At 39.6% G+C, this 19,487-nt stretch overlaps 1 protein-coding gene across 6 annotated transcripts; it reads right to left on the bottom strand.

Annotated features, from left to right (window-relative positions):
- Positions 1–639: 639 nt before the first annotated feature.
- ZNF655 (zinc finger protein 655) lies at positions 640–19,041 on the bottom strand. 6 transcript variants are annotated; one of them, XM_081298973.1, is made up of 6 exons: positions 18,208–19,041; positions 17,085–17,247; positions 15,621–15,706; positions 15,099–15,225; positions 4,962–5,066; positions 640–4,395 (listed from the first exon to the last, which is right to left on the bottom strand). In XM_081298973.1, exons 2-6 carry the CDS (start codon positions 17,218–17,220, stop codon positions 3,002–3,004), a joined length of 1,848 nt encoding a protein of 615 aa, XP_081155099.1. In that variant the 5' UTR covers positions 17,221–17,247; positions 18,208–19,041; the 3' UTR covers positions 640–3,001. The 6 variants fall into 6 exon arrangements, with proteins under 6 accessions (XP_081155099.1, XP_081155100.1, XP_081155098.1 ...); XM_081298974.1 differs by lacking the exon at positions 18,208–19,041 and adding an exon at positions 18,003–18,200; XM_081298972.1 differs by lacking the exon at positions 18,208–19,041 and adding an exon at positions 17,992–18,200.
- Positions 19,042–19,487: the final 446 nt, after the last annotated feature.

Below are 19,487 nucleotides of genomic sequence, written 5' to 3' on the forward strand. Positions count from 1 at the left end.
GAGGAAGTGAAAGGCTATCAAAGAAAACTGCTGAGCTCTGAGATATATCTGATAGCATGCTTACTTTCTCTACACCTCAGTTACTCTATAAGAAGCCAGCTCCCTTGCAGAATTGTGGTGAGAATTGTTTGAATATGTACATATTACATAAATGCACATGTAAGTTAAGTAGAGCAACAGAAGAAAAGATAAACTGGATGACCTTCCATATATTTCTTCTCCTCCTTCCTGCTTCAAGACCATAAAAGACTAAACAAACTCAAATTATATTGGACCAATTAAACATCTGCTTGAAAAGGCAAGTTACTCATACTCAAGGACTATTTTGGCTTGTTTTTTAAAATGTATTTTACTTACAAAGAAAAAATACTCTTTCTAGTTCTAAAACATGGAACTATTTACTCTCATTTCATGTACTGATAACATCCCAACTGAATAGCCCTTTAAATCCTAAATATTCAGCTGGGTTATAGAGTTCTGTGGAAAAGCAAGTTTTGTATCCATACAAGACAGGCTGATTCACTTTTGTATAGAGCAAGTTTCAGGAAAGAAGAAAGTTGCAGTCAGGAAGGTGATTCGAAGACTTTTGAATGCTTCTGGCGGAGGCCTTCAGATTTTGTTTGAAACAGATTCTCAGAATATTAAGCACACCTTTATTCAAGTAGAAGTACAAAAGCACATTCCTAAACCAAATGCATACATGTGATTTACATTTTATGCTATTTAGATATTTCTTAATCCTCTTTAACATAGTCACCAGAGATGACTATTGGTCTCTATAAGTAAGGGTATACATATTTGATAGAAAAAAAACATGCATTTTTCAGTTGCTTTTACATTTAGATCATTATATATCAATTTCATTTAGATCCCTACCTTGCCCTGATGAGATTCTAAGCTTGCTGATGGCACAGAAGCAAAAATATAGTGGCAGAACTGGACTAGAGGTTAGCCACTAAAGGTTTATAGAGCAATTTATTTTTATATATTTGTTAAGGATCTCTAGTGAATATTATAACATCTGAACAATGAAAGCCTCAACTGCTGGACTGACAACTAGAATTTTAAGTAACACTTGTTTTATTCACAAGGTGTTATGAAACTTAAGACAGAAAAACAATAAAATGCTTTGACCACATCTAAAAAATTATGAACTCTTTAGGTATATGACAGTGACCAGACCTCTGGAGACAATATCTGTAATCAGTTTTATCAAATAAAAATCTATGTTCTTTTATAGGGCCTGTAGATTCTATTAAAATACAAAAATATAAGCCAATGCCATGGCTATAGTTCCAACTATTTAGGAGGCTGAGGCAGGAGGCTTGCTTGAGTCCAGGAGTTCAAGGCCAGCCTGGGCAACAAAGTGAGATCCTCTCTCAAAATAAAATAAAAATGATGACACACAAATAATTATACACAAAGGCCCCACACTTCAAATACTATCCTGGATTGAAAGGGGTGGGGGATACAAACAGATAAAGTAATCCTAATGGTTAAATCTTTACTAAGAACAGACCTGCCGTACTCTTGAAATAGTCTCTAGAGATATTACATAACATCTTTGTTGGAAGACTGTATTCCCTTATGAAGTTTTCTGATTTCTTTTATGTTCTTTATGTTTGCCCTATCAAAAGCAGACCTGAGCATTTTGCTGGCCTTCAATAGAGGCATATAAAAGAATTCTAAACTTAGACATGCAGAACAGGCACTGAATGAATGTAGCTAGGCTACCAGGAGTCTGATGGGCTCCCTGATGTCCTTAGCATCTCTTTTGGAGAGCTGTGGATGCAGACAAGGCAGCTAAAAACTTGGATGTCACCTGAAAATGTTTAGCTGCCTGCCACAAACTCAGGGAGATTAAATCCCCCATATTTATAGATTGGCTGCATATTGATATCCAATTTTCTTAAAAAGACAATGCTTTGTTTTAGGAAAGAACATACCAGACTAGCAACATCAAAATAGGAATAGCATACCAGCTGATTAAAAGCTTAAAACTAAGAAACCATCATCTGAAGGTGCTTAATTCAGAAAAACCAAAGGTTATGTCTGTAAAGTTCCTCAGAAAAACGCAGCCAGAGTCTGTTGTGGAGGGAACTTGGGCCCAGAACAGCAAAAAAGTTAACTGAGCTACTTTCCAGAAGTTGGAGTGTTTTAACAATGGTGTATTGTGTTAACAATATCTTAGAAGAGCTGTGAATAAACAACCAATTTCTGGAAAAATAAAAATGTGTATAGACCATGTTAAAATACAAAATAGCTTAAATGAATTCTATAAATAAAATATACATAACTATTTAGATCTCTTATTAAATTCAAGAATGCCATGAGAAAACAGGACTGCATTTATCAAGTTCAGTCTAGCTTCTGTAATGGAAAAGATTGGAACTAAATACTAACAATTTCATATACAAATAATAACAACTTTATCTCCCATACTTTGATGTTGGTTGGCTAAAGCCTGAAATACAGTGGCAAATTTCTCTGTCTGCATTGTATTAGGTTCTCATCTGGTACAAATGTTCTTATGACAAAGACTGGATTAATATCTGTGGAAGTAGCTGCCATGTTTACTACACTCAAATGACTTCTCTTGGTATAGATTCTTTAATACTGAATGTTGGGTTATGAGTGAATTTCTTCACACACATACTCATTTATTACATTGACAGCTTTTCTGCATGGCATGAATCTGATACTGACCCAGGGTAGTCTGACTAATGAATTCTTCACATTAATTACAGTAATGGAATTTTATTCTAGTATGATTTCCTCAATTGTGACTAAGGTATGAAAATAGTGTAAATAATTTACCACATTCTCACTGGTATGGACATGCAAGAGCCAATTAAGACTTTAAACATTAAAAGCTTTCCAACATTTGTCATCGTCAAAGGGTTTCTCTGTGGTGAGAATCTCTCATGCTGATAAGGGTCAGACTATGAGTGAAAGCTTGGCCACATTCAATACGTACACGACTTCTCCCTGGTGTGAACTCTCAGATGTCAAATGAGGCCTGAACATGACTAAATGTCTTCCCACGTTCATCGCATTCATAAGGTTTCTCTTTGGTATGAATTCTTTGATGTTGAACAACATGTGCTCTCTGACTGAAGTTCTTTTCCCATGCATCACAATCAAAGACTTTTTCTCTGGTGAGAACCTCTTGTTGCAGGGTAAGATCTGAGCTATGACTGAAACTTTCTTCATAATCATTACATTCATATGCTTTCTCTTTTCTGTGTATTTTGTGATGCTGAATAAGGCATGAGGTTTGACTGAAAGCTTTTCCACATTCATTGCATTCATGTGGTTTCTCTCCTGTGTGAATTCGTTGATGCTGAATTAGATGTGAATTCAATCTGAAGTCTTTTCCACATTCACTACATGTATAGGGCTTTTCTCTGAAACGAATTCCTTGATGTTTAACATAAGCCAACCCACATTCATCATACTCATAGGATTTCTCTGGATGATGGACCCTCTGATGTTCAACTAGATATGAAGTATGACAGAAGTCTCTGCCACAAACAGTACACTTACAGGGCATGTCTCTGTGAATTCTCTGATGTTGAGTAAGGTGTACACTACGACTGAAGACTCTTTCACAACTGCCACATTTATAAGATTTGCCTTTGGTGTGACTCTTCTTATGCGGAATTACTTCTGAGCTCTGACTACAGGATTTATCAGATGTTTCACAGGATTTATCAGACACTTCACATTTATAGGATTTTTCTCTAGTGTGTATTCTTTTATGTCGACTAAGACTTGAGCTCTGACTGAAAGATTTTTCACATTCTTTACATTTGTAAGGTTTCTCTCTAGTATGGATTCTCTGATGTCTAGTAAGGGCTGAGCTCTGATGGAAGATTTTCCCACAAGCATCACATTTGTAGGATTTCTCAGTGGTAGGAATGCATTCCCATTTACTAAGGTGGGAGAGATCCATTAAGCTTTCTTTATTTTCACTACTCTGAAAATTCTGTGTCAGGTTAATGTGTTCATGTTTACCAGCAGCTGAGTCCTGGCTGAAGTTCATGTCGTACTTATTATCATCGATATTCTGTATTCTAAGAACTCTCTGATCTGCATCAAGGGTAGGGTCCAGACTGAAGCTTTTTTCGGGTTCATTACATTCACTGTTCTTCTCACTGGTGAAGGTTTTCTTGCTGATTGTTATTTGCCTAAACTCTCTCTCCAGAAAAAGAAATTTCCTTAGGATTTCCTGAAGTCTTTCTAATCTGTCCTCAGATTTATATACTTCTCTAGTCTCAGGAACTTGAGCAATATCTTGTTTGAGTCTTCCTACTCTCATTTTGTATGAATGTACTTCTTCCGAAATTCTCTGCTTAGCAATCAACATCTTGTTCTCTTCTCTGGTCTCTCCATCTGATACAATACATAAATAGAAAATGCAAATATAATCTGTAGTACCCTGTGCTTAACTAGAACTCAGAAAGGAGGAAACTAAATGATGTAATATCTACAAGGATGAGAAGTTTATTTACTCTAAAAAAAAAACAGGCACAAAATCTCAATAGCAGACATAAGGGCATGAACAAGAGCAGTCAGGTAGGACCCAAATGGATAAGGGAGTGGTCGGAATAGATAGAATATCTGGCAGAGTAAGAAGATAATCAGTTAAGGTTTTTCAAAGAAGGTAATAATAAAATTCTTCCAAAAGAATTTTAGATAAGCAACTTGAATGGGACCTAGCACAACTTGTGCATAAGGGGCTAAACAAATACAAAGGGAAGACAGGAACTCTGCCTAGCATGCATGAGGCCCTGAGTTCAATTCCCAGCAAACCCCCCACATCAAAAAGAGAGGCAGGAGCTCTCCAATCTGGGACAGGCAGAGCTCTTTGTTTTGAGTACCAATGCAGCCACAACATGGCTCAACAAGTGGACTTCACTTCCCTACTAATTCCATATGATTCATTCTGCCTTACTCACCTGAGCAGTCATCTTTTAAGACTTCTCTATTCTTAATGTCCAGATCAAAGACTTGTTGATTTTGTTCCAGCTGGGAGATCCCATCAGGCTTGGAAATTGGAAATCCTGCTCATAGAGAAGGAAATGGGATGTGGCAATTTACCCCCAGATGCTAAACCAGCCACTTTCTCTTTTAACTTGTGATTAATAGAGAAAAGTTAAGTTCTGAGAAGACATTAGTTAGAAAAGCCTGGAAAGTAAGGAAGGCAGAGATCTGCCACAAGGAGCACAGATTTGTGCTCCAGAACGAGGTATGTTAAGGGTAAGTTGATAATTTGTGAGCAACAATATTCATTTAAACCCTCTTCAGACAAGGGAATTTGTGCATGGGGGTGAACCTGTCATCGTAGAAGTTATCATTACCATTATCTGTGACCTAAAGATCAATCTTTGTATTAGACTTGGTTTACAAGTATCAAATGGAGGTCATCAAAACATCACTTTGCTGACTGGAGAAAGGTGAAACCCAAGCACCTGCTGCTGCCTAGTGAGCTAAATTGTAACAACAGAATAAATAAAGATTAGCTATTCCAAGAACCAATCTCAGGAAACAATTAGAAGATGCTCAATAAGGAGCACCAAGACACAAAAAGGAGGAATTACTTCTTTAGCAAAGTAGGGTAACCAGAGGTTAAAATAATCCATATTTCAAAATGACTAGAAGAGAATGAATTTCCTAACACATAAAAATGATTAATATTTGAAAAGATGGAAAGGCTTATTTTCCTAACATTACATAAATGTGCCCAAGATATACAAATATTACAACTGAATTTTCTTAAAAATAAAGGAAAAAAACAATTCCAGTGCATATGAGAGAAAACAAAAGAATATCCTTACCTATTAGAATTACTGTACATTATTCTTTATTCAACAAGCATTTAGGAAGTGCCCCTTATAGAGAGAATGTAGGGGATGGAGAACCCACGTAAAAGGTCCATCCCCTGAAAGTTCTCAAGAACCTCACACTCCAACTGCAGAGACAGCTATAAACAACTAACTACAATACCATACAATGAGAAAAAATACAATAGAAGTGCATTCAAACATAAAATGGTCTTCTATGGCTTGCATAATGGTTTAAGATCTCTTTCAATGCTAAAACAACAGTCTGCTTCTAAGGGAACAGAACTTTGATAGTATAAAAAAAAAAAAAAAGGCTGTTTTTATATGTGCTGGCCCTGGCAAATGTCTAGTAGCACACATGCAAGGTCTTGCTCAAGCCCTTGTCTCTACAAAACTTATTTGTTCCCCTTATCTTGACATGCCATCATATAATATTGTTTATAGATTTTTTTTTTTTTTTTGGTACCAGGGATTAAACCAAGGAGCACTTAACTATTGAGCCACATCCTCAGCCCTATTTATTTATTTATTTATTTTTGAGGCAAGGTCTTGCTTCGTTGCTTGGGGTCTCCTTAAGTTGCTGAGGCTGCTAAGATACCATCTCACTCCAGTAAGATTGGCAGCCATTATGAAATCAAACAACAATAAGTGCTGGCGAGGATGTGGGGAAAAGGGTACACTTGTACATTGCTGGTGGGACTGCAAACTGGTGCGGCCAATATGGAAAGCAGTATGGAGATTCCTGGGAAAGCTGGGAATGGAACCACCATTTGACTCAGCTATCGCCCTCCTCGGTCTATTCCCTGAGGACCTTAAAAGAGCATACTATAGGGATACTGCCACATCACAATTCACAATAGCTAGACTCTGGAATCAACCTAGATGCCCTTCAATAGATGAATGGATAAAAAAATGTGGCATTTATACACAATGGAGTATTACACAGCACTAAAAAATGACAAAATCATGGATTTTGCAGGGAAATGGATGGCATTAGAGCAGATTATGCTAAGTGAAGCTAGCCAATCCTTAAAAAACAAATGCCAAATGTCTTCTTTGATATAAAGAGAGCAACTAAGAACAGAACAGGGAAGAAGAGCATGAGGAAAAGATTAACATTAAACAGAGACGAGTGGGGGGAGAGAAAGGGAGAGAGAAGGGAAACTGTTATGGAAATGGAAGGAGACCCTCATTGTTACACAAAATTACATATAAGAGTTTGTGAGGGGAAAAGGGAAAAAAAAAACAAGGGAGAGAATTGAATAACAGCAGATGGGGTAGAGAGGGAAGATGAGAAGGAAGGGGAGGGGGGATAGTAGGGGATAGGAAAGGCAGCAGAATACAACAGTCACTAATATGGTATTATGTAAAAATGTGGATGTGTAACCGATGTGATTCTGCAACTTGTATTTGGGGTAAAAATGGGAGTTCATAACCCACTTGAATCAAATATATGAAAGATGATATGTCATGAGCTTTGTAATGTTTTGAACAACCAATAAAAAAAATAAAATGGAAAATTGCAAAAAAAATTATTAATAAAGAGATATATATTAATGAGCAAAAAAAAAAAAAAAAAAAGTTGCTGAGGCTGGCTCTGAACTTGTGATCCTCCTGCCTCAGCCTCCCAAAGTGCTGGAATTTAAAGGCGTGTGCACCTGGCTACATTCTTAAAAATTTCAGGCATTATTATCCTCACTTGATTTATACTTTTTTTTTCAATATTTTTTTAGTGTACCTTTATTTATCTTTATGTGGTGCTAAGGATTAAACCCAGGGCCTCACACATGCTAGGCAAGCGCTCTACCACTGAGCCACAACCCCAGCCCAATTTATAAACTCTTTGATAGCAGGGACCATGTTATCTTGCAATTCTTTTGATTAATGTACGCAACACCTATCTTATCCCAACTTTGTGCCCATGTATCAACATATGAACAGCTACCAACTTATATAAAAATGGCACTGGGCCTGAAAAATATCATGAACAACAGCTGCCCTTTAAGACCCCATATAAGAGCCTATGAGCAAAGAAATCAAAACAGAGCCATGAAAGGCACTTACTGTTTCTGAATTCCAGCTGAGGATTAATAAGAGTCAGTTCTTTTGGACTCAGTTAATTAAGCTCTTTCACATCAAATAAAACAGTTTTGCTGGGATGAGAATGTAGCCCAGTGGTAGAGCACTTGACTACAATTCACAAGGCCCTGGGTTTGCTCTCCAGCATCCCTCCCTCAAAAGAGAAAGATATGAAAGCTTAAGTCAAGGTGTGCAGAGAGGAACAAATATTGTATTCAGAATTCTTACTTTTCCCTGCAGGGATTGAACTCAGAGCTGCAAACACATGCTAGGCAAGTGCTATACCACTGAGCTACATCCCAAGCCCAGTCCTCCTTGGAATTTTAATAACATAATTTGTAACATTTAACTTTGAGATATTTATTAAGGTGTTTCTCAGTATCTAATAACTGAAACACATTTTGGTTATTTACTCTACAGTTACATTTAAAACACAAATGCACAATAAAAGGATGTTTTCATGTGGGATGAAGTTAATCTGATTTTTTGTTGTTGTTGTTGTATGGGGGATGGAATCCAGGGGCACTTCATCACTGAGCCACATACTCAGCCCTTGTTTGTATGTTTTGAAAAGAACTGACTCTATTAATCCCAAATTGGAATTCAGAACAGTCTTGCTGAGTGGCTTAGGGCCTTGTTAAGTTTCTGAGGCTGGCTTTGAATTTGCAATCCTCCTGCCTCGACATCCTGAGCTGCTGGGAACACAGGCATATGCCACGCACCCAGTAAAGTATCTGATTTTAGACTCATATTTAAGGTAATATAAGAATGTAAAGTTATTATGTCCATCTATAACTAAAAATATTTTTTAAAAAACTAAAGAAGAGAAAAATAGTTTGAGATAGACTAAAAGTCAACTATATAAGTATAATCAAAGTATTAAGGTTTACTAAGGACTCAGTGGGTATAAAGTACCATGCCAGGAGCTTTACAAGTTTTCATTCATTTAACACTCACCATAATTTTATGAGACAGAAACTATTCTTTTTCTCGCTGAACAAATGGAAATACTAAGATTCTGAGAAGTCTAAGTAACTTCCCCAAGTCAAAATAAGTGATGAAGAAAGCTAAGATTCAAATTCAGTGTTATTTCAGAATCTGGCTTTTAGATGCCAAGATTACAGGTGCAGGCCTATAATCCCAGCAACTCAAGACACTGAAGCAGGAGGATCACAAGTTTGAAGTCAGCCTCAGCAATTTAGTGAAGCCCTAAGCAACTTTTAAGAGCCTGTTTTAAAATTTTTAAAGGGCTGGGGACTAAGCTCAGTGGTAAAGCACTCCTGGTTCAATCCCTGATACCTGCTATACCAGCAAAAAAACAACAACAACAAAAAAAAAACCAAACCTGTCTTTTAAACATTCTACTAGAAAAAATAATAATTGTACTAGGCACAGTGGCAGAGACCTGTAATCCCAGGCACTTGGGAGGCTAAGGCAAGAGGAGTACAAGTTCAAGGCCAGCCCCAGCAATTTAGCAAGACCCTGGTCACAAAATAAAAAAAATAAAAAGGACTGGGGATATAGCTCAGCAGGGTAAAGCACCCCTGGGTTTAATCCCCAGTACCCAAAAGGAAAGGAGGAAACAATTGTGAAGTGAAACCCATCCCTCCCTCAAAAATACATATGAAAAAACAAACAAACAGAAGACCACCATATTTACAGTAGAGAAAAAGGTAAAACTTAAAAAAAAAAAAAAAAAAAGAGGGGGGGTTGGTAAATAGAATAAAACATGGAGAGCCAAGATCCTAAGATTTTGGAATCACAGAAATTTTAACTAAAAGGGATCTACAAGATCATTTCATCTTAATGACATACAAATCTCCTATAATAAAAATTCAAACTCCTAGGCAAGAGTCTAACCAATGTCCAATTTGAGAAAATTCCACTATAAAGAAATAATTTGAGTATGTTCCTAAATTTTTATTTGGATTAGTAAATCTCCTCTATAGCTCATATCACTTGCTGTGCTTTCCAAAAAACTGAAATAACTAGCATAAACCAGACACTTATACACATTAAAAATATACAATTTAATTTATATAATATGTACAATTTAATCCTCAGCATAACCCAGAAAAGTAGACATTATTTTTCATGTTTTATAGATGAAGAAACCAAGTGTGGATTAAATAATTTGCTCAACATATCACAGTTGGTAAACAGAATCAATGTTTGGTTCCACAATCCATAGTTTGTCCATCTATCAATACTGCCTGTCACAGAAAGCATTAATGGTAGGTTTTGTTGCAAATGACCTGAATGCCTTTTTCTACAATTTTAACTTGAAACACTGTGCTTTCTTTTTTTTCTTTATATATATTTTTTAGTTGTTGATGGACCTTTATTTAATTTCTTTATATGTGGTGCTGAGAATGGAACCCAGTGCTTCACACATGCTACGCAAGCACTCTACCACTGAGCTACAACCCCAGCCCCAAAACACTATGCTTTCTAACCATACACTTGCTTTAAATTTTTTCCTATTTAAAATTATAACTTGGGCTCAGTGGTAGAGCGCTGGCCTAGCGCATGCGAGGCACTGGGTTCGATCCTCAGCACCACATAAAAACAAATAAATAAAATAAAGGTATTGTGTCCAACTAGGGGTAAAAAAATAAATTATTTATACTTTTATTTAAAGTATAACTCAATTTTCTATTCAAACCTTTTTACCTTTTTCATTTGAGAGTTTTTAAATGAGATTTATTCTAAACTGCCTTTAAAAATAACATTTAGAATTTACCTTATTATTTGGCTTATTGCTCTTACCAGAGTTGTGCTAAGACTTTAGCCATCTGGAATCTTCATGATTTTCTTCTTGATCCTTAATAAATATGCAAATAAAATCTTTCCTCAGCAATAGCATTCTTTTGTAGACACCTATTGTGCTAAAATGAATCCCTAAATGGCTTTGTTTCTTGAATGCATATTCTTCCTGGTTCTGAACTGTACAAATTGGCCTGTTTATCTAATTTATCACAGCTATTTTGAGGTTTTCTTGCCATTCAAAATAGACAACCATTAAAAATACAAAAAAAAAAAAAAAAAAAAGAATGCCATATGTGTTTGAATTTATTGACCTAATGCCCTGAAACACCAAAAAGAACATAGGCACTAGGCATGGTGGTGCATGCCTATAATCCCAGTGGCTGGGGAGGCTGATGCAGGAGGACTACAAGTTTAAAACCTGCCTCAGCAATTTAGCGAGACCCTGTCTCTAAATAAAATATTTTAAAGAGCTGGGAATGTGGCTCAGTGGTTAAGCGCCCCGCCCCCCCCGCCCCCCCCCCCCCCCCCGGGGCTTTAAACCCTGGTAACAGGGGAAAAAAAAAAAAGCATAGGCTTGAGACAGAACTGTGTCCCAAGCCCATCACTGTTCCTGCAAAAATCACTTAACTTTCCTGGGCCTCACTTTTCTCAGATATAAAGTAAGGATAATATCCTCTATAAACATGATTATGCTAAGGTCTAAATGAGAGAGATATATAAAATACCTAGTAACACATTGTCTGCTCAGTAAATGTAAATAGCCATGACAGTAAAAAACTTTCTGTGCAAAATTACTGTTGTCCTCCATGGCATCAAGTTCAAAAAGCAACTGGTATGTACAAAACATTCAAGATCTATAGACTTATTTATCTTCATCAAAAATTCTAACAAGAATGTTTCTAACACCATTATCTAACAGGGCATCTACCATGACCCAAGTGGAATGCAATCCTACCCTTTCTGGGCTTGAATCTAGCACTCACTCACAGGTCACCTCTCTTTGGGTACAATCCTTAAACCATTTATTCATTCACTTCAACAGAACATGCTTCTTTTTAAATTTGATAATAAGAATATTTTTCTACTTTTTTACTCATTTATAGCTTATATATTTACTATCTAGTAGAAGCACATAAAGAAAGGACCAAAGTTCTGATGACTGTGTCAAATATAGTTCAGAGCTACTGCCAGAGGTAAGAGAGATAAACTAGACAGTAGGACTGCTAAATCAGGGAATAATCATAAAGTCTTTATATGTTACTACCCTAAACAGTAAGTAAAATTAATAAATATATAACTTTTAATTTCGAATGTGCTGAACCCACAAATATGAAAATTACTTCTCAGGGACCGTAAAAATAATTGCTAAGGAGATGCTACTGACTTGGTCACAAAAGCAGGTTGAGTAAGAGGGTTTCTTGTTGTGTGTCTGGTACTGTCAGTGTGCAAGCATGCACTGTGTATGCAGAAATGAAAGAGGAAATGGGATGTAGTTCAGCTTCACGGCATATTGTGCTATATGACTACAATTAACTGCTACAAAGTTTCTTTACTCCAAAAAATAGACAGGTTAACTGTTGGAAATTCTGTAATTATTAGGTAAAATTAACAGTTTACAATTATGTATATCACTTTACAATTTACAAACTTATTAATATACATTCTTTTTGATGCCCTGAAATAGATTTAACTCTTTGGCCCTCCCACTTCCCCTCCATTAAAAATAGTTCTAAGGAGTTGGGCACTCTGGGAAGCTGAGGCAGGATAGCAAATTCAAGGTCTGCCTCAGCAAATGAGCAAAGCCTTGTCTCAAAATAAAAACTAAAAAGGACAGGAAATGTAGCCTAGAGGTAAACTGTCCCCAGGTTCAATCCCCCATACAAAAAAAGAGAATAGTTCTAAGGAACAAAGGAATACTTAATCAGCAAAGCTAATATAAATACATCAATCTATAAAGTGCCACAAAGAATCAAGGGGAAGAAGGCAGGCCCTTGAAGGAGAAAATTATGTTAAAAATGAAGAAAGACAAAGGTTCACAAAAGTGTGAGGCAACACAAGGGGCAGGTCATGTTTACTACAGCAAAGGGGCTACACAGAGCACATATTCCACACTCTAAAACCACAGGAAAAGACCATAACTGAAGAGATGGGGTTGAACTTTTTAGTTTCTCAGAACATATGCAAATAACCACCAAGCATGGTTTCTAAATAAACTAGGTTCAAAAATCCATCTGTTTGCAAAGAAAGGGTTTCTTTTGTCCCTTATATTAGAAATTTAACAAAGCTCATTTGAAGAACTGCAATTTTACATAGTGGTGGCATTCCGGGAAGCATCTAATCCAATTAATCAAGTTTATTATCTTACAATCCTGGAAAAGGAGTTTCCGAGCAGGGCCGAGCACTACCGATGGAAATCCGATACTTGGGCCACCATCTCTTGGAGATTCCTGCTGTAAGAACTGCAAGTGTTTCTCCAGAGAAAGCACTTGCTTGGGTATGACTCAGGGCTGGGCAGGAATTCACACAATGAATCCGGGTGATGGGAAGGCGAAGAAGTATGCCTATAAAGATCAAAGAGCCAGGAATGGAAAACACACTAAAAACTTTCCCAGTGGACAGACTGCCACCCCGCAGGTAAGAAGGCCTCTTGAATCCTGTGTGTAATCTGGGAAATAAAGAAATGTGCTAGATGCCACCACCCAAACAGGCAAAGCAAAAGGAAAAAAAAAAGAGAGAAAAGAAAAAAAGCTATGAGTAAATAAATGTGTGTATACACACACACACAGAGTACAGACTGGGAAATAAGGAACCATGCTCATCAAGGAGACTGCCAACAACTCCCCACAGATGCCCCTCAACAGCGTTATAAGGCTGCCTAATCCTCACTCCTACTACACCACTCAAAATGACAAAAGAAAGACAGTTCAATTATCCCACTAAGGTGGGGTAAACATCTAAGACTTCTGTTGCCCTGGGTGTGGTCACTTGGGATTACCATCTAGGTGACTCACTGGAATGAATTTATAGTGAGTCATGCTTTTAAGCAAAGTCTCTTAAATTTGCCTGACTAGAGATGAATTGACTACTCAACAAAAAGGAGAAGACAGAAGAGATGAGAAAAAAGGTAATGGGAGGCAAGATCGCTGAGGTACTCTGAAAGTCATAAAACTATATGCCTTTTATTTACATGAAATATGGACTCACTGCAAGTCTTCAAGCAGAAAAGTGACTTGATTTGATTTATATTTTTAAAGGGGTACTCAGGATGTTGTGATAAGAATAAACTGAAGGTATGTAGAAACAGGGAAACTCTTTCGAAATTATGCAGTACTCCAGGGAGGCATAATGGTGGTTTGCACAAGGGAGTACCTGTGAAGGCAGTTAACAGTGGCTAAATTTGGATACACTATAAACAGTTAACAGGTTGGATATAAAATATCAGAAAGAGAGGAGCTGAGGTCTTGGCCCTGGTAGGGAGATGGAACCCAGGACCTTGCACATGCTGGGCAAGAGCACTACTACTGAAATACTTCCCCAGCCCTAGTCTATCTTTTAGAAAGGTACTTCTTCCTATGAAAATGAGAAAAATCTCAGGTATGGGGACACTGAAATACCAAAAGCAAAGAGTCTAGTTGGGGGTTGGGAGGCTGCTCTAGAGTCTCTCGCAAAAAAAAGAAAAAGAAAGATAAGGTGAGAACTTAAGCAAAGCACAAGCAAGTTTCTCTTTGCTAACAGGCAATAAAAAGTCCCATGAAACATGAACTGGGGATAAGAAGCAGAATGTCTCCTCTTGACACCCCTAAGGAATCTTAATTACCATCTCTCAGGAGCCAACCTTAAAAATAGAAAATTCAAAAGTTATAAGAACTGAAATCTTCCATGCACAGTAGTGCATGCCTTGTAATCCCAGTTACTCAGAGGGCTGAGGCAAGAGGATCTCAGGTTCAAGGCCAGCTTCGACAACTTAGTGAGACCCTGAGCAACTTAGTAAGACCCTGTCTCTAGCCAGGCACGGTGGCACACGCCTGTAATCTCAGGTCTGGGGAGGCTGAGGCAGGAGGATCACAGGTTCAAAGCCAGTCTCAGCAATTTAGCAAGGGGTAAGCAACCTAGTGAGACCCTGACTCAAAATAAAAAAGGGTTAGGGATGTGGCTCAGTGGTTAAGCACCCTTGGGTTCAATCCCTGGTGCCCACCTGCCTGGGGAAAAAAAAAAAAAAAAGACCCTGTTTCAGAAAAACTTAAAAGGACTGGGGATGTAGCTCAGTGGTAAAGCCCCCCGTGAGTTCAATTCCCCAGGGGGGAAAAAAAAACTGAAATCTGAGCCACACCCTACTGACCTTCTCAGAAACCTCACACCTCCTCAGAAACAGATAAACTGAGAAATAAGAAAGACGGTCCTTACCCAGTGAGACCACGTTCTCATAATTCTCTAACATCACTTCTCTGTAGAGGTCCCTCTGAACAGGGTCCAGGCATCCCCATTCCTCTCGAGTAAGGTGCACAGCCACATCCTCGAATGTCACAAACTCCTGAAATAACACATTCTGGCTGCTCTGGGGAATGAGGCCACTGTAGCACCATGGCCAGAAAATGAGGATGATGACAGAGAGGGCATCCAGTGTGTATTTACATTGGGGAGGAGGGAAAACAAATTAGAACCTAGGGAATAAATCCCATAACCCTTAAATATTGAGTAAGTGGCCACCATAGGACCAGGGTCAAAGAAGGTCTGCTCAGGTATTGGGGAGATGGAAAAGTGTTTTGTGTAAAGTGCAGATCTCTGAAGAGGACCAGTTCCCAAATTGGGGGTCTGCTATTGAAAAAAAAAATTCTAGGCAAGGATTAATGGATGGGATGAGGGAGTAGTCACACTCATATCAGCAGCAAGAGCCCCTGAGGAAAAGCAGAGGGTTCCTCAGCTCACCTGGTACCTGGCTGTCAGCAGCGCAGCTGCCTGGTCTCCTGGGCTTCCCTCGTGGGGAAGAGCAGGCACCTGGGGAACAGGTGGAGCTGAGGGAGGAGAAAGGAGCCAAGAGTGAGAGCAGCCCCTCCCGAGGGCTACCTTTCAGAAGAGGCCTCTCTAGCCTAAGGGGTGTCAGTGGGACCTCCTTTACATCAATATTCTAGTAAAACCAATGAACATTTATCAAGCAAGGGGTGTGTCTTCTCTGCTCCTGCACGTACTTCATGCCCTACTCACACATGTTTAGACCTGTGATACAGGATTTTATTAGAAATCCTCCTATTTTACTTTAACCCCTTGACATGATATTGCTCTCACAGAAGAACAAGCATTATACCTGTTCTATAGACGGGCAAACCATAGACTTGTAGTGACTTATCCAGGACCAAGGTTATTTAAAAGACTTCTGACACTTTCCCAGACACTGCTCTATAAATTCCATTAAGCCTCTCTCTTTTGTGAATGGGCACTGTCTCTGCAACCAGTGTGTTAGGCTCCCAGGAACAAGGAATGGCCCTCTTTCTTCACAATCCTTTCCGCACTCCCACAATGCCCCACAGCACCCTACACCCTATGGTGCAATCTATATTGCAACACACAAGTGTTTCAGGCACTGAAGCTGGCCACAGCAATCTAAGACATAATTCTCAAAAAACAAAGGGAAAAAAAAAAGTCTTGACAATCTATCTATAGATAACAATATGACTCTACAGTCAATATATAACACATATGCATTCAAACAGGCATTGTGCTCAACCAAGGAATTAAGTTAGTCACAAACACTGCAGCTGCAACAGAAAGGCAAGTGGCAAAGCAAGTAAAGTGAATAGGGGAAGGAAAAGGTCCTGGATCTAAGAGGAAGTGAGAGTCAAGCAAGGATTGTGAGATATGGCAAAAGCAGCAAATCTTAGAAATTATTTTGGATGTATTAAGTGGGATGAAGTGAAAGTTGTCTGAAAGACAAACACCCAGAACAGAATGAATGACTACCACTCTGCTTATTAAAGAAAGATGAGCCGAGCAGTGGTGCATGCCTGTAATCCCAGTGACTCACGAGGCTAAGGCAGGAGGATTGGCAAATTCCAGGCCAACCTCAGCAATTTAATGAGATCCTTCAACTCAGTGAAACCTAGCAATTTAGGAGACCCTGTCTCGAAATAAAAAGTAAAATGGATTAGGGATGTAGCTCAGTGGTAAAGCATCCCTGGGTTCAATCCCCAATTCTAAAAAAGAGAGAAAGAAAGAAGAAAGAAGAATAGTTTTTAACCAAGAGGTCCAAACTAGGAATGATCTGAGCCACATCTGTCCCTTCCAGTCCTCCCTCTAGGGGATAATTCTTATTCAAGTTCCTGGCCTCACCCTGGCAGGCCCAGGAGACTCTCTACACTCCCATTCTCCTGGTTATAAATGCTATCTCTGCCTTACCCCCAGTGAGTCCCTGTTCCATGTCCGTGTCCTGCAGGAACTGAGGTTCTGGGGGAAAACATTCAGACTGTGTCTCCAAAGACTGAAACTGGACCCTTGGTGATCCTGCTGCTTCCTGGGCCGATATTTCCTCCATCCCTGTTCTGGAGGACAATGACCATCACTGCAGGGTGAGATTAGGAGAAATTATTGCAATACATTGAAACATCACATCGATTTATATCCTCTAGACTTAGCAAAGTATCTTACACACTGTAGGTACTCAATAAAAACTAGTTAACAACGATTACCCACTCCAAATAAACAACACAAAGAAAAACAGATATTACTCAGTTTCAGATACTTAAGATCCAAAACATTAGGTCCTGGTTCATAGGTGTATTTGAAACCCACTAAATCTGAACATATAGGATTTCATTAAGAAAAAAATATATATACTACAAGTGAATGTTGTAAAGCTTCCTGTAGAGAGTTTAAAGAATTAAATGTACAACCTTGTTTTGGAGTCTCAAATTCGTACTCAAGAGAAACATGCTCGTTGTGATTACTCATTGTTTTCTAAAGGAGGCCCCTTAGGAACAATTTTGGTAACGACGACAGCCCACTTGAATTACTGAACGGGCCTAAAGAATAATAAAACTCCACTTTTGGGGTCAGACCCTTCGTCCGACTGGGTGGGCAGTCTGAGAGGAACATACAGAAAGACCTGAGACTCAAAGAGGTTTGACTAGTGTCCTTCAAACCCAAGGACGCCACGGGGTTACGTCCTCCTTCCACAACCCGGTGTAAGGGCCCTCGCCAGGCTCCTAGCTTGGTGCGCGAAAGGCCTCGCCTAATGCTGCCTTCTTCCCACTTCCCTTTTAGGCGAAAACAGAATCCCAAAAGAGGCGAAGCGGGCCATACGGACCCAGCTCACACCAAGGCACGACACCGAGTTCTGACCGCGGGGCCCTCAGTCCGCGCCGGGCTTCCGGGAGAACCAGGATCGAGGAGAAACAGGCCCCCGCGCGCTCCTAGAGACGGGAACAGCCTTCAGCCCCGGCCGGGGCGCCTCCTCCTCCTGGGGAAGCGAAACAACGGGCCGCTCCCACGGCGACGCGAGAACGGCTTCCGGGGCACTCACCCGAGCAGAGAGGCGGACCTAACTACAGTCCCGTCACGAACACCCTCGTTCGCGTAGCAGCGCCAGCCTTTCCGGGACCGCTCTAGACAACCCGGAGGCGGGCGCTTCTCGTTTTCACTTCCGGCGGAGAAAGAAAGGCCCCGGATGAGAGCCCCAGATGGTGCCGTTGGATGAGGGTCCTGGATAGGGAAGTGGGTACTCTAGTAAGGGCCGTAAACCCTCTCTCATATGATTTTTCTTCGTCCTTCTGCGGTCGCACTCACCTGATGGGCGCTTTTAGCCATCACACCACCTATGACTGCGACAGACGTTGGGAAAGCGTCTCCCACCGGCCCTTCTCAGACGCCAGCCGACCCTTCGGACTCCCCGCAGGGAGGTGGTCCGCCCTAGTAGGCCCGTCACCCTGAGGAACAATGACTGAGCTAATGGTCATAGTAGGGAGCTAGCAGAAGGGTGCCTCCGCCGAGTAGCGCCTCTGCGAAAGGAGGGCCACCAAATCCTGGGATCGGCTGAAATTTGTGGACCTTGGGTAATGTGGGGGTGGGGAGCCTTGTGTAAGTTGAAATGGAAGCGAGACTGAGGAAGGCAGTTGGGTTTCTGGTGCAAAGCCTCAGCCACTCAGAAACAGGTATGGGTATAGGGTAGTGCCTTACCTGGGCAGACGGAGCGCCTGGGCATTGCGTCCCCGTGGTATTCTTGGATCTTAAGACCTTTTAACAGAATCAAAACTAAAAAAAAGTGATTTGGAAGAAACTTTAATTGTCTATAGTAAGTCAAATGCTATCCTTTACTGTTACTTGTCATTTCAAATTAAGAAAAATCTGAAATGTGCAGCATCCAGTATGCTTTTTTTAAATATATTTTTTTTAGTTGTCAATGGACCTTTATTTTATTTTTATGTGTTGCTAAGGATCAAACCCAGGGCCTCACACATACTAGGCAAGTGCTCTACCAATGAGCCACAACCCCAGCCCCTCTGTATGCTTTTTAAACTGCATCAACTTCTGAGAGATTTTGCCCTCTTTGTCTTTCCTCCTTGGGCATCATTGATCTAGTCCAACTTCATACTGTGACACAGTCCTTTAGTCTCTAATATCCTGGCACAATGGAGTCAGGACTAGAGACAGATAATACACTGCTTAGTTTATTGCTTGCTGGCCAGCTCCAGTTGAAAACTGTGTCTTGTGTTAAACAGAAATATACCCTTGGGTGATGTCTAACTATTGTTCCTATTGACAGTCCCTGGGACAACAGATGACACATGAATTTCTCCTTTTTAT

Source organism: Spermophilus citellus (genome assembly GCF_964194105.1).
Source record: "Spermophilus citellus genome assembly, chromosome: 6".
Taxonomy (NCBI): Eukaryota; Metazoa; Chordata; class Mammalia; order Rodentia; family Sciuridae; genus Spermophilus; species Spermophilus citellus.

Excerpts from the sequence above, each read along its gene's own strand:
- ZNF655 (XM_081298973.1), bottom strand. The coding sequence starts at position 17,220 with ATGGAGGAAATATCGGCCCAGGAAGCAGCAGGATCACCAAGGGTCCAG. Across the intron at positions 15,226-15,620 it reads TGCTGACAGCCAGGTACCAG|GAGTTTGTGACATTCGAGGA; the intron begins GTGAGCTGAGGA and ends GTGTTATTTCAG. Across the intron at positions 4,396-4,961 it reads CTTAAAAGATGACTGCTCAG|ATGGAGAGACCAGAGAAGAG; the intron begins GTGAGTAAGGCA and ends GTATTGTATCAG.